The following is a 14794-nucleotide window of genomic DNA, read 5'->3' as shown; positions in this document are numbered from 1 at the left end:
CCAGAGGGCAGGGCTGGATGGGATATTGGGCAGGAATTGTTCCCTGGCAGGGTGGGCAGGCCCTGGCACAGGGTGCCCAGAGCAGCTGGGGCTGCCCCTGGATCCCTGGCAGTGCCCAAGGTCAGGCTGGACACTGGGGCTGGAGCAGCCTGGGACAGTGGGAGGTGTCCCTGCCATGGCTGGGGTGGGAATGGGTGGGATTTGAGGTCCCTCCCAACCCAAACCATTCCAGGTTTCCATGAAACCTCAGACTGGAACAATCGCTGAAGTTGAGGGGAGCCGAGGCTGAGCTCCCTGAGGGAAGCACACGATGGATGATTGGAATGACAACAGGAGGGTCTGGATGGGAAATCCTCCCTGGATCCCCCTCCACGCCCGAGAGCCGAGGGAAAGGAGCTGGAGCCCTTCCCATGGATCCGGGAGCACGGAGCTGCTGCCTTTCCCGTGGGATGAACCCCCCGGCCCCGGCCCAGCCACGGTGCCGTGTGCCTCCCTCAGGGATGCTCTGGGATCTCCAGGAGTGTTTCCATGGCAATTCCTGAGAGGATGAGTGAGGTTTGTGCGCTCATGAATGGGAGCTGGGAAGGATCCATCACCTCCAGAGGGATCCCAAGGGAGGCCAGGACCCCCTGGAATTGGGAATTGCCCTTCAGCTCCCACCACTCCCAGCTTTGGATGGATCCCCTTCCATTTTCACCTTTCCTGGCACTTTTGGGTGAGTCTGGTGTTGGAATCTCCCCCTCCAGGCCTTGGGAAGCTGCACTATGCCTGCACTATCCCTGCAATATTCCCCTTTTCCCTGACCAAGGCTTGGATGGACACACTAAAATCCGTATTTTTAAGAGCTGATCCCATGAAGAAAGAGAAATTCCTCCTTCCTTCCCTTTTTCCAGGCTTTTTCCAAACCTCCTCTGTCAGGAATGGGATCAGACTTCCCAACAGAGCTGCACAGGACATTCAGGGAAGATGGGAAGCACCTGGAAAAGGGCAATTCCTGCCAAGTCGGCCATAAAAATTTCAGAGGCTTCAGTGAAGCCCCAGGTTCCGAACGCTGTTTGATGGGGCTCTGGAGCCTCATCCCTTCCAAAGGTTTTGTGGGATAGAGAGCAGAACTACAGAACTGCAGCTCCAGAGTGGGATTAGAGAGGCAGGAAAATGGGATTCAGGGATGGCTTGGAAAGGCTGATCTGCAGTCAGGGTGGAAGCACTGGGATTTGGGAATTAGGAGGAATTAAAGAACATTTCCCATGTTTGAGGTGTCATTTTACAAGGGATGGGTGCCAGGACAGAGGGAATGTGTGTCCAGGGAATGTCTGTTCCTTCCCAATATCCCACCTACCCCTGCCCTGTCCCTCCCACTGCCAGAGGGTGGGGACAGATGGGACATTGGGAAGGAATTCCTGGCTGGGAGGGTGGGCAGGCCCTGGAATGGATTTCTCAGAGCAGCTGGGGCTGCCCCTGGATCCCAGAAATCTCCCAGGCCAGGCTGGATGGGGCTTGGAGCAGCCTGGGACAGTGGGAGGTGTTCCTGGGGTTGGAACTGGATGAGTTTTAATGTCCCTCCCAAACCATTCCATAATTCCATGGATTTTTTACAGTTTCCTAACACTTGCTCCAAGCATTTTCTCCCACCCATGGTCTGACCCCTCCTGGAAAAAGCTTCACCCCCTGATTTCTTTGTTCCCCTCAATCCCACAAACTCTCCCAGTGGATTCCCTTCAATTTATCCTTCAATTCTGAATTAATCTAACAAGGATTAATAAAGGATTAATAAAACCAATCCCACAGAACCTTCATGGCACAGGAGCAGTTGGAAGCAGGAGATGGAGAAAACTGAATTTGTGGGGCAGGAGAGGGGATTTGGTTGGAAAACAGGGTTGGGAGGGAAGGGAGGGAGATGAGGCAGAGCCTGGAAGAGGCACAGATTGGGAAGGGAGGTCGGGAAGAACCATCGGATCCAAGGATGAGGGAATGGTTTGGGTTTCCTGCTGCCCCTGTGTCCTGTGGAAAAGAGGATTTTATAAAAAGGTGTAAAAGTGAGGACAGGAAAACTTCAGAGCCCAATTCCGCCCATCCCCCAAACTGGGCACCTCTGCCAGAGCTTGGGAATTGAGTCCAACCAATCCAGCCAGAATTTTCTGGGAGAATGAGGGGGAATGGTCTGGCTCCCTCTGGATGTGGCAGGGAATGAGCAGGAGGAGAGGCAGAGTTTCTTGGAGCAGTGGGGAATTCCCATCCCAGAGGGATTTCATCCATGGGGATGTGACATCTGGGGACAGGGGGCAGTGGTGGCCTTGAGGGAACAGCTCGACTCGATCTCAGAGGGCTTTTCCAACCTTTATAATTCCATAATTTCCCATTATTGGGAATTTAAGGCTGATTTTGCACCTGAGCCACAGGCCCAGCTCAACCAGGGGGAGCAGGAGTGGGAGCAAATCTGGGATGAGGCTCTGGAGGGGCTTCCCTGGACTTTTTATGGATCTTCAGGAGGTTTCAGTGCTGCTGTTCGTGTTGGATTTGCAAAGGAGGATCCTGGAGCTCCAGAATTCCATTTTTCCCTGGGCACTCATGGGCTCCGTAACGCCCCGAGCTCTGCCCCAGGGGAGCTCCCAGGGTCAAATTCATCCCTTCAAACCAAATCCTCAGGAAGGGAGCAAATGGGAAGGAACAGCCAGGATGGGAAAGGAGCTGGAGATGCAAATGGACAATTCCAGCACCATTAACTGGGAGCTGGGATCAGCCAGCCATGGCTGCTCTGGGTTTTGCAGCATTTCACAAGGGCTGGAGCTGCCTGGGATGGAAATTCCATGAAGCTGCTGCTGTTGAAGGTCTTATTAAGGACCAGAGGTTCCGATTCTGCTTTCCTTGGGAAGCCAGCCCGGGTGGGGATGTTCAGGGTTGGATCCTTCCTCGGGATCGATGGAGGTTGGTGCCATCAGCCACGTGAGAGGGTCTGGGCAGGAATCGGTGCTGGATCCATCCCAGAGCCAGAGGAAAATGGGGAAGGGAAAGGTTCTTCCCCCAGAGGTGCTGGCACTGCCCAGGCTCCCCAGGGAATGGTCCTGGCCCCGAGGCTGCCAGAGCTCCAGGAGCCTTTGGACACCAATCCCAGGGATTGTTGGGATCCTGGGCAGGGCCAGGGTTGGACTCAGTCCTTGTGGGATCCTTCCCAACTCAGGATATTCCAGGATTTTATGAAGCTGCCCTGACCTCTGCTGGGATTTCCCTGTTTGAGAAAATGAAACAGGCAGGAAAAACAAGGATAGCACTTCCAATTAATTGAAGGAATGACCTCTGTGGCTGCAGGCAGATGCTGGCAGCTCCTGGGGGGCTCCGTGCCAGGAGCAGTGTGGAAAGGCAGGAATGTGGCCAGGGAAAGGCTGTGGCAGGAGCTGATCCTCCCCCACCCCTGGGATCCCTTCCCTGTGGGTTTTCCAAGCTCATCCCCCCTTTTCCTGGCATTTGGGACAAGCAGGATCCATCCAGCTTCCAAGGAGTCAAATCAATTTTTTCCTTCCCCTTTTAGCTCCTGCCAGCTGGGAACTGATCCCAGTAATCCTGGAGAAAGCCGGGATCAGGAGGGTTGGAAAAGCATTTAAATCATTAATTAATTATTAATGACAGCAAAAGGGCCAGGCTGGGAGTTTGTCACCCCCAATTAGAGGCTGGAGCTGGATTTCCCTACACAGGAGCAGGGGAGGAGCCCTTGGGAAGCTGCCAGGGAGCATAATTCCTGCAGGATCCCAGGACAGGGATGTTCCTGCTGCCTTTTCCCTGCTTTTCCTGCTGCTTTGATGTGGTTTGTTCCCACTTTGGAGGCAGCAGGGAACAGTGGAGGGGGCAGCTCCACATCCCGGGGCTGATCCAGCCCCAGATCCCTCCCACCGACCCAAATTGGGATAATCTGGAAGAAAGGAAAGGGATTCCCTCAGGAATCCCTCAGGAGGAGGAGGATCTGGAGGGGCTGCAGGGAGAGGGATCGAACCCAATTAAGTCTCTCCCGTTAATTCTTTCCATGGCCAAGGGCTGGGATTGCTCCATCCATCCTGCTCCTGGCTCCTTGGGTTGCCTTTCCCAGCATTCCAGCAGCTCCAGAGGCACGGAGAGCAGGAATCCAGGTCTGAAATGAGTTCAGCAGTTCCATGGGATCAAGGCTGTGGATGGAAAGGCTTTTCCTGAGGTTTCGGCCCTGATTTGGCCAGGAAGGGATTCATGGATTCCTTAGGGATGGATTCCCCCTGGATTTAACCCCAGGGATTCCTGTGCCAGGCTGGGAGCAGCAGCTGGGAGAAAACTCCACACATTTCCAGGGAATGTGCAGATTTTCCTGCTTGGGGAAACTTTGGTGGAGCTTTTCCAGTTTGTAAAGTGGAGTCTGCCAGGCAGAAATTCCAGCTGATCCTTCCACAGCTGCTCCCACTCCTGAGACGTCACCTGGGACTGGGAGAGCTCCTTAGGGACAGCTTGTCCCGAGTGAGTTATCCCAGGAATCAGGGAGCTCCAGAGAGGGGGGGCACCCTGAGGGGCTGCAGGGGCCACCCCAAAACAGAGGAGCTCCTGTGACAGGGAAGATGTCCTGTCCCTGTCCCTGTCCCCATCCTGTCCCTGTCCCTGTCCCCAGCTGATGTCCTGTCCCTGTCCCTGTCCCCAGCTGATGTCCTGTCCCTGTCCCTGTCCCCAGCTGACGTACCTGCCCCCGCCGTGGGGCGAGTGTCGCTCCCCGGAGCTGGGGCTGGCGTTTTTCCCGGTGTACAGCGTCACGGCCTGCAGGATCGACTGCGAGACTCGGTACATCGTGGAGAACTGCAACTGCAGGATGGTGCACATGCCAGGTCAGGGCTGGGGACAGCGGGGCCGGGCTGGAGGGGCTGGGGACACCTGGGGGAAGGAGGTGCCCGTGGCCTTTGGGAAAGGCTGGGTCTGGAGCCAGCAGGACCATCCCTGTCCTGGGGAATCAGGGACAGCAGAGGGGGAGGGAGGGCTTGTCCAGCCCTGCTCTGGGCTGGGGCAGCCTCACCTTCAGCTCTGGGGCACTTTTGGGCACCACAAAATAAAAAAGATATCAAAGAACTCAAGAGGGTCCAAAGGAGGGACACGAGGATGGGGAAGGGTCTGGAGGGGCCACACGAGGAGCAGCTGAGGGCACTTGGTCTGTTCATCTGGAGCAGGGGAGGCTGAGGGCAGAGCTCACTGGGGCTGCAGCTCCTCCCCAGGGGCAGCTCCGATCTCTGGGACAGGGACAGGACCCAGGGAATGGCTGGAGCTGTTCCAGGGGATTTGGGATGGATCTCAGGGCAAGGTTCTTCCCCCAGAGGTGCTGGCACTGCCCAGGCTCCCCAGGGAATGATCCCGGCCCCGAGGCTGCCAGAGCTCCAGGAGAACTTGGACAGCGCTCCAGGGATGAACAGGGTGGGATTGTTGGGGGGTCTGGGCAGGGCAGGAGTGGGACTGGGTGATCCTGGGGGGCCCTTCCAGCTCAGGATGTTCCCTGATTCCCTGTGAAATAGGAGCAAGCCACAGAGGAGAGACACAGGTCTGATTAAGGTTGGAAAAGACCTCTGGGATCATCAAATCCCACCTTTTTTAGCTCCAGAGCCACCCTGGGTGCTGTTCCCAGCAGCTCCTGCTGGGAAAGGCCCCTGTGGCAGGCAGAGGTGGGGACAGCCGTGGGGGGAGGTCCCTGGGTCCCCATGGAGAGCTCGGTGTCCCCCTGTGATGGATTTGTCCTGTCCCTGCAGGGGACGCTCCCTTCTGCACCCCGGAGCAGTACAAGGAATGCGCAGAGCCCGCACTCAGTGAGTACCGGGGCAATCCCTGAATCCAGGGGGATTTCAGCGGCCTGGATCTTCCTGGCTGCCAGGAACGGGGGGATCTGCAGCCTGGAGAGGGATTGGGTGGCTGGGGAGTGCTGGATGCACCCTGGGATGAAGTTTCTCCTGGTTCTCTGTGGGGCAAAGGGCTCCATGAGCACAGAAACCCTTGGGATCAGGGGAGCCCCAGGAGCCCCTCTGGGGCTGGGGTTGGGATGGAGGGACCCATTCCAAGTCTGGATTTAGGAGACTCAGCCATGAGTTCTCCGAGCTGCTGTTGACGACAGTGTGGCCTCCAGCAAGAGCCCTGTCCGAGGTGCTGAGAACTGGGATGAACCGGGACAGAGATGGCCAGGAGTGACCCCTTGGCCCCTTTCTGGGAGGGATAATGTCTGCTCCCACCCTGCTCCCTGGGATCCCACCCTGCTCCCTGGGATCCCACCCTGCTCCCTGGGATCCCATCCTGCTCCCTGGGATCCCACCCTGCTCCATGTCCCCGTTCTATGGGATCCCACCCATTCCGTGTCCCTGCTCCATGAGCTCCGTGCCTGCCCCCGCAGGTCTCCTGGCGGAGAAGGACAGCAATTACTGCATCTGCAGGACCCCCTGTAACCTCACCAGGTACAACAAGGAGCTCTCCATGGTCAAGATCCCCAGCAAGACCTCAGCCAAGTACCTGGAGAAGAAGTTCAACAAGTCGGAAAAATACATCTCGTGAGTGGGGGAGGACCTGGATTCCTTTGGGTTTTGGGAGGGAAATGTCTGGAAAGTGCCCAGTCCTGGCCAATCCATCCCCAGCACAGGGATGTCCTCCAGGGAAGAGCAGAGTGAAAACCTGGAAGAGATGAGGTTGATTTCTTCTCAGCAGAACAACCTGAGTTCCTTCCCAAGGATTGTCCTCATGGGAATCCTCCAGTCCCAGCAAAAAAAAAGCACAGAATTTCCCAGTTTTGCTGCTCCTGTTGGAGGTTTGTATCTCCAGGCTGAGGTCCTCAGACTGTGGAGCTCTCCCAGCCCTGGGCCTGTGATTGCTGTGTGTGGGAAGTGAGAGTTGTTCCAGATCCTTTGGATTCTACTTCACAGAACTCATGGAATCCTGGAGTGGTTTGGGTTGGAAGGGACCCCAAAGCCCACCCAGTCCCACCCCAGGACACCTCCCACTGTCCCAGGCTGCTCCAGCCTGGCCTTGGGCACTGCCAGGGATCCAGGGGCAGCCACAGCTGCTCTGGGCACCTGTGCCAGGGCCCCACTGCCCTCACAATCAGGAATTACCATCCAAGAAAAGAGTTCCCATCGAAGTGAGATCCAAAATCCTGAGGAATTCTGTGGAAACCTTTCCCAGCTGCTCCAAAGGCTCCCAGAGCCCTGAGCTCCTGCTCTGCACCAGCTCCAAGTTCTGGGGGTTCTGAGGACCCCAGAGAGAGGAACAATCCAGAAAAAGGGGAATAAAAACCCAAAATCCCATTTTTCCCTAATCCCAAAGGACTGAGCCACCAGTGGCTCCTGGGCTGATGTTTTTCCCGTTTCCACAGAGAGAATATTCTCGTGCTGGACATTTTTTTTGAAGCACTCAACTATGAGACCATTGAGCAGAAGAAAGCCTATGAAGTGGCAGCCTTACTTGGTAAGGGGGGACTGGGACCAGTTTGGGGTCTCTACTGGTGTGGGAGGGGCAGAGGGAGGCTAGGAGGGGTCCTCAGCCTTGAAACCGCCAGCAAGGCCCCATCTCTGCTTTCCTCACCCCACGGCATCCCAGGAATGTCCCCATGGATACTCCGTGTGTTCATGGAAGGTTCTGGAGCTGCTCCATCCATGCCTGATCCCTTTTTTAGGAGATTTTGGGGCTGGGCGGGCGCTGGGTGCCCTCTGTGGTGCAGGGTGTGGAGGGCATCCCAAAACCATCTCACATCACCTCTTCCCTGCTCCAAATCCATCCTTTCCAATTGGGCCTGAGCTCTTGGCCTTTGGATGCCTCATGAAGGAGCTGGAGGAGACCCATAGAAAGTTCTGCTCCATCCCTGCCTGCTCCCATTTTTGGAGATTTGGGGTTGGGAGGCGCTGGATGCTCTCTGTGGTGCCTCCTGGGCAGGGTGTGGAGGACATCCCAAAAACACATCTCCATCACCTCTTCCCTGCTCCAAACCCATCCTTTCCAGCAGGAGCTGGAGGAGACCCATGGAAGGTTCTGGAGCTGCTCCATCCCTGCCTGCTCCCATTTTTGGAGATTTGGGGTTGGGTGGGTGCTGGATGCTCTCCGTGGTGCAGGGTGTCAGGAACACCCCAAAACCAGCTCCCATCACCTCTTCCCTGCTTCAAATCCACCTTTTCCAGCCAGGCCTGGGCCCTTGGCCTTTGGCTGCTTCATGGAAGAGCTGCAGGAGACCCTGAGCTGCTCAGCCCCAAATCGGCTCCAGCTTTGGGGTCCCAGCTGCAGATTTGGGGTTGGTCCCATTGGGTTTGGGGTCCCTGAGCCCTGCAGCGTCCCCGAGGCACCCCAAATCCCTCTGGAATGCTGGCAGTGCTCACAGCACCTTGGGAAGGTGGAGCTGGGTCACCCCTGGGGCACAGAGGTGTCCCCATGTCAGCCCTTCTGCACCTCCTGGGGCTTTTCCAGGAATTCCAGGGAGGAAGAGGAGGCTGCTGGGGCCTCTCTGACCCAAACCCCATTTGCACCTCATAAGACCCTCATTCCCAAGGCTCTGGAGCTTCAGGAAGAGTCTCATCCCAAAACCTTTTTCCCAGGCTCAAAGCCTCCAGGGGATTCCCAGTGGTGTAAATCCAGAACATCCCTTGGGATCCTTCTGGGTGTTCACTTTGCTCCCAAACTCTTTTCCTCTTTCCTCTCTCTGTGTCTCATGGACACCCCTGGGAAGGGCCCCTCTGCTCCTCACCCATGGGTGCCTTTGCTCTGGGGGTCAGTCCAGGGCTGTTCTCTAGCAAACTCCATGGGATTTGCCTTCCCAGAGCACCACATCCCAGGTACCTTCCCAGCAGATTCCTGGGAATCTCCTCAGGTTCCTCCTCCTCCCTGGGACACTCCAGCAGAAGCCAGGAGTTGCTTCCCAAAAAGCCCAGGGCACCTCCTTTCCCACTTTTTGCCAGGCTGGAGTTTTCCCTGGGCTCCAGGGACATTCATTCTTCCCAGCACCTTCTCCAGACTGGGAACTGGGATTCCTGGGACGCGGCCTGGAGCGCTCCAGGCTCCATCAGCAGGAGAACCACTGCAGGGGCCAGGCCCAGTGCTGGGATGGGGACACTTTTCCAGGTTTTTGAGGATGGCAGCTCCCAGGGCTGGGCCCAGCGGTGCCCGGGAGCTCTGACGGTGCCGTCCCCACAGGTGACATTGGTGGCCAGATGGGGCTGTTCATCGGGGCCAGCATCCTCACCATCCTTGAGCTCTTCGACTACCTGTATGAGGTAAGGCCTTCCCATCCTGGAGCCCTCATCCCAGGATTTCCCATCCTGGAGCCCTCATCCCAAGATTCCCCATCCTGGAGCTCTCATCCCAAGATTTCCCATCCTGGAGCTCTCAGCCCAGGATTTCCCATCCTGGAGTCCTCATCCCAGAATTTCCCACTCTTGGATCCCCTCATCCCTGAATTTTCTGTTCCCTGGGGATCCCAGAGCCCCCCAAAATTCTGTATTTCCCACCTGCCTCATCCAGCTCTCCCACAGCCCCATCTCAGGGTGGGAACAGGGAATTTTATTCCCGGGGGATGTGAGAGTTGGCCATGGCTGTTGGTTTAATGTGTCCCAACCCAGGCTGTGGACATGTCCCATTCCAGGGAAGGGAATCCCACAGTCCCAGCTCTGAACTCACTTCAAATCCTCTCATTTTCTTTTTTTTTTTTTGGGATGCTGACTTTATATTTTTATATTTTCAGACAATTCCCCCCATCCCAATCCCTCCTGGGCAGCTCCAGCATTGGTGCCATTAACCAGGAATAAAAAATATGGAAAAATTCCAGACCTAAAGCTCAGAGAGCAAAAGCAGCTGAATTTAGAGCTCAGCCTGGATACCCAAATACTTCATCAAATTTGCCTTTTCCTGGATTTCTTGGGGATTTTCCCTAAGTAGGCCATAAGAAACCCCAGAAATTTGGGATTTTCCTCTCTGTTTTCGTCCTTTATTTGACATCTGCAGATAACATGTGTCGAATGTGGAGGATTTTGTTGCTCTTTTTATTTTTTTCTTCTTATTTAATAATAAAAAAAAATTCATTTTGTCCCCTCAGAGAAGCTCCCTGAGGATGCCCCAGCAGGGAAATCTTCACATTCCCTAATATTCAACCCCCACCAGCCAGGAAAAAAGGAATAAAATACCTTAAAATTTCAAAAAAATATCAATAGTTTTCCCCCTCTGCTCGGAGTTTCACAAAGAGGGGGTCAGCACCTCAAAAATTTCAGTTTTCAGACAAAATATTTAGAGACTGTGGGAACAACAGCAAGCAGAAACTTTTCTTTTTTTTTTCATGGATAGGCAAATTTTGGGAAAATATTGACCATAAAGAGGTTTTTTTGTGATCTTCTGCTGAGCTCTGTCCTCATGGTCCCAAATTCCCACCCAACTTCCCTGCACCAGCCAGGATCCACATTCCTTAGGAGCTGACCCGATTTTCTGGGATTTCAGGATTTCAGCTTCTTCTGGTTTTATTTCTCTTTTCTCCCAGTGGAAATTTTCCAGTAACACTTCCCAAGTTTTATGGGATTTCCCCAGAAGACAAATCCTGCAGCAACAGGAAAATGAGGGGGCTGGGAAGGGAAATGGAGCTCACAGAGCTGAGAGCTTTCCCTGAAGCCCAAAAGTGTCCCAAAAATGGAATTGTTGTGGGGTTTATTCCTCATAAGAAAATCCTGGAATGGTTTGGATGGAGGGGACCTCAAATCCCACCCATTCCCACCCCAGCCATGGCAGGGACACCTCCCACTGTCCCAGGCTGCTCCAGCCCCAATGTCCAGCCTGGCCTTGGGCACTGCCAGGGATCCAGGGGCAGCCCCAGCTGCTCTGGGCACCCTGTGCCAGGGCCTGCCCACCCTGCCAGGGAACAATTCCTGCCCAATATCCCATCCAGCCCTGCCCTCTGGCACTGGGAGCCATTCCCTGGCTCCTGGCCCTCCATCCCTTGTCCCCAGTCCCTCTCCAGCTCTCCTGGAGCCCCTTTAGGCCCTGCAAGGGGCTCTGAGCTCTCCCTGGAGCTTCTCCTCTCCAGGTGAACATTCCCAGCTCTCCCAGCCTTTCCATGGCACAGCCCTTGGAGCATCCTCCTTCTCCCAACCCTTTGGAATGCACCCCCAAACCCAGCACATCCCAGTGCTCCCAATCCCCCTGCAGCCTCTTCCCACCTTAACCCCGGCTCCCTCTTCTTGCAGCTGATCAAGGAAAAATTATTGGACCTTCTTGGAAAAGAGGAAGAGGACGGGAGCCATGACGAGAATGTGGTAAGGGGAGAAGGGAAAACTCCCTGGGGACGCTGGAGCTCTTCCCACATGTGTCAGGATCTGGTTCCTAGAATTATAATCAGAGATGCCTCTGCCCCAGTTAAGGTGCAGACAGGGCCAGGCCCCAGTGCCAATAGTCTGGGGTTTGTTGGACAGTAAATATGAGAGAGAAAAGAGAGTAAAAGCAAGGGAAAGAAATGAAAAACAGGTGAAGAGAGCAGAGAGTGAGTGACAGAACAAGGCAAATATCACCATCCATGGATCCCAACAATGCTCCACTGATCCTCTCCAGCTGCCCTTGGTGCTGCAGGTTCCCCCAGGAGCAGAATCCCATGGGTTATTCCAGCTGGGGCTGGGTGGGAAGCCAGGCCCATCCTGGGGGATGCGGTTTCTCTTGGAGCAGCGCCGGCTTTGGTGCGTCCAGGGGCTCAGCAGTGAGGCTGGGAGCGCTTTGGGGAGCTTTGATGGATCTTTGATGGATCTTTGATGGATCATGACACCCCTCAGCTGCTTCTGACGGGAATGTCCCGTGGATTTGGCCTTCCCAGGGCTGGGGCTCCACAGCTGAGTTGGTGTAAGGATGGGTTCTCACTGCCTCTGACCGAGGTTACCCCAAAGCCCCTCCCCGCCTCCTTTCCGGGCTCCTGTGGGGTCTGGCCTCCCCCACCCCAAACCCAGCCAGGGAAGAGTCTGTGCTGTGTTTGGCTTTCCTGTGGATGCATTCCTGTCCCTCAGCATCACCTGGAGGCGGTTGAAGGATGGGATTTATCCAATCCAGTTTGGTTTCCAGCCCAGAGCTCTCCGAGGAGCCTCCTGGGGTCGTGGCTCCTTTACCCAGCAAACCTTCCCCAGTGTGTGAGGCACGAAGGATTTGGGTCCCTGGCAGCCGGGGAGAGCCCTGGGATAACGCATTCCCTGCTTTTCCATCGGCAGAGCACCTGTGATCCAGTGCCAAACCACTCGGAGAGCCTGAGCCACACTGTGACCGTGCCCCTGCAGGCCCCGCTGGGGACGCTGGAGGAAATCGCCTGCTGACCCCTCCCCACCACAGTGCCCATCCCGAGGAAGGAAAACTGCACAGGGAAAACAGGGACCCAGCTCAGGTTTGCACCGGGGGGAAAAACAAAAGATGGAAAAAAAAAAATACTGGGAAAAAATACTGGGGGGAAAAAAAAAAAATACAGGAAAAAAAGATGGGAAAAAATTATTAAAAAAATCGATTAAAAATAAATAAAAAAAAAAAAGAAGAAAAACTCGCTATGCATTAAAAGAATATAAAGATAATATAAAAATATAAATTCTAAATATACTCTGCCCAAAGTGAGAGGCGCCTTGGACCTGACTCCTGTTGTCCTTTCCTCCTGGGGGGGTTTGGGGCAGCAGCTCCCAGGCTGGGAGAGCTGGGAACGTTCACCTGGAAAAGGGAAGCTCAGAGAAGAGAAACCTCAGAGCCCCTTCCAATGCCTAAAGGGGCTCCAGGAGAGCTGGAGAGGGCCTTGGCACACGGGATGGAGGGACAGGACACTTCTTGGCATTGGCCAAGCCTGAGAAGCAGCAGCAGCAGATCCCAAAGGAAGCATCCCAAATATCCCGAGCGTTGCACGCCAGGGCTTATCCTGGCCACGGGATCCCTCAGCTGCCTCTCTCAGCTCTGTTCCTCTTTGCAGTCCCTGGGTTTCAGTGCCAGAAGGAGCATCCCAGAATTCTCCATTCCCACCGCCGTAGGCTGAGAGTTTTAGAATAAAAGAGATCCAAAAACCGCCGCTCTCGGATTCTTCTCCCGGCCGCGTCCTCCGGGTGAGGCTGGGCAGAATCCCGAGCTCAGCCCAAGGTGAGCATCCCAGGAGAGGAGGCACAGGGGCTCCCTATGGATCATCCCAGTCCTGCTCCTCCGCCTGCAGTGCCTGGAGAGTCCGGGAGCGGCAGGTGGGGTCGGGTTCATTCATTTCTTTCTTAATTTTTGGGGGGAATTTTTGGAATTTCCTTCTCCCATCCGTGGATTCTGTGCTTTCTCCTCGTTCTCCTGACTGATATTAAAGCTGGTCTTGTGGAAATGGCCAGGCTGTGTCATTCCTGCCTTGCCCACATCCCCAGTGGGAAGGAAGATCCCAGGAAAAGCCTTCCTGGGGCTCTTCCTCATCCCTTATCCCTCCCTTTCCTCTCCCACCACGTCCTCACACAGCTCCGGATGGGGTGGGAGTGGTGCCATGGCCACACTCAGCTGCATCCCTGTCTTCTCTGGGATGGGGATCTCCAGGATGTGCTGGGATCTCTGGAATCTCTTTGCTGACAGAGGTGCTGGAAACCTCCCTGCGAGGTTTGGGAATTGTTCAGCCTGGAGAGGAGCAGCTTTGGGGTAACCCCACTGAGGCCTTCCTGTGCCTGAAGGGAGCCTGGAAAAAACATGGAGAGGGACTGGGGACAAGGGATGGAGGGCCAGGAGCCAGGGAATGGCTCCCAGTGCCAGAGGGCAGGGCTGGATGGGATATTGGGCAGGAATTGTTCCCTGGCAGGGTGGGCAGGCCCTGGCACAGGGTGCCCAGAGCAGCTGGGGCTGCCCCTGGATCCCTGGCAGGGGTGGGAATTCTTTAGGCTGCTTCCAACCCAAACCAGTCCGGGATTCTGGGAACTTTTACTTTACTGATCTGCTTTAACTGGATCCGAAGCACAACAAGAGAATTGTTCCATCCATGTGCATCCCTAATGTGTCTGCAGTGGCTTCATCCTTGGATCCAGGCACTAAGGGGCTGCTCTGCTGCTTCTCCTGCACTGGGAGAGACCTGGGAATTTTAAGAAACACCCTCAGGGAGAGATGAGGGTTTGAGGGGCCTGGAAAAGGGCCCTGATGGGGAGGGATGGGAGGAGAGCTCATTTCCAATTCCAAACCTCATCAGGATTAAGGGTTCCTTCTCCAGAAAAAAAAGAGATGATAAAGATCAGGAAAAGTTGTGAGGGTTATTTGGGGATTCAGGAGGAAAAAACAAAGTTCAAACACCCAGCACTCCCCCAGCTCTGCTGAGTGCCCCAGGATTTTCCAGGGAAAAGGGAAGCTCCATTATTTGCAGTAATTAACCCCACACTGTTTTGGAGCACATTCCAAGGAAAAGAGAAGGGAGTGGAAAAGGTACTGGCAAGTCCATCCCACCCCTTTGGTGTTGCCATGGAGCAGGGATGGGGCAGGGATGGAGCAGGGATGGGGCAGGGATGGAGCAGGGATGGAGCAGGGACCAGGAATGAAGCAGGGATGGAGCAGGGATGGAGCTGGGATGGAGCAGGGATGGAGCAGGGATGGAGCTGGGATGGAGCTGGAATGGAGCTGGAATGGAGCTGGAATGGAGCTGGGATGGAGCTGGGATGGAGCTGGAATGGAGCTGGGATGGAGCTGGGATGGAGCTGGGATGGAGCAGGGATGGAGCAGGGATGGAGCAGGGATGGAGCTGGGATGGAGCTGGGATGGAGCAGGGATGGAGCTGGGATGGAGCTGGGATGGAGCAGGGATGGAGCTGGGATGGAGCTGGGATGGAGCTGGAATGGAGCAGGAATGG

The 14794-nt window shown here is 55.3% G+C and overlaps 1 protein-coding gene across 2 annotated transcripts in view; it reads left to right on the top strand.

Annotated features, from left to right (window-relative positions):
• Positions 1-13122, top strand: part of LOC102099544 (acid-sensing ion channel 2) — a 74839-nt gene extending 61717 nt beyond the window's left edge. Inside the window, exons 4-11 of one of the 2 annotated variants that reach the window (XR_015774665.1) lie at positions 4682-4832; positions 5739-5795; positions 6371-6524; positions 7343-7434; positions 9148-9227; positions 11181-11249; positions 12183-12352; positions 12917-13122. Coding sequence is in view for 1 of the 2 variants with exons in the window: in XM_088068082.1 (XP_087924208.1) it covers positions 4682-4832; positions 5739-5795; positions 6371-6524; positions 7343-7434; positions 9148-9227; positions 11181-11249; positions 12183-12284 (705 nt within the window). In the remaining variant the exon portion in view is untranslated. Of the gene's footprint in view, positions 1-4681; positions 4833-5738; positions 5796-6370; positions 6525-7342; positions 7435-9147; positions 9228-11180; positions 11250-12182; positions 12437-12916 lie in introns of those variants that run through there. The other variant, XM_088068082.1, reaches the window with a different exon arrangement.
• The last annotated feature ends 1672 nt before the right edge of the window (positions 13123-14794 follow it).

Source organism: Pseudopodoces humilis, chromosome 29, assembly GCF_049639895.1.
Source record: "Pseudopodoces humilis isolate 2021_Gansu_Grassland_sample_001 chromosome 29, ASM4963989v1, whole genome shotgun sequence".
Lineage (NCBI taxonomy): Eukaryota > Metazoa > Chordata > Aves > Passeriformes > Paridae > Pseudopodoces > Pseudopodoces humilis.
This window is presented reverse-complemented; position numbering and strand designations above follow the sequence as displayed.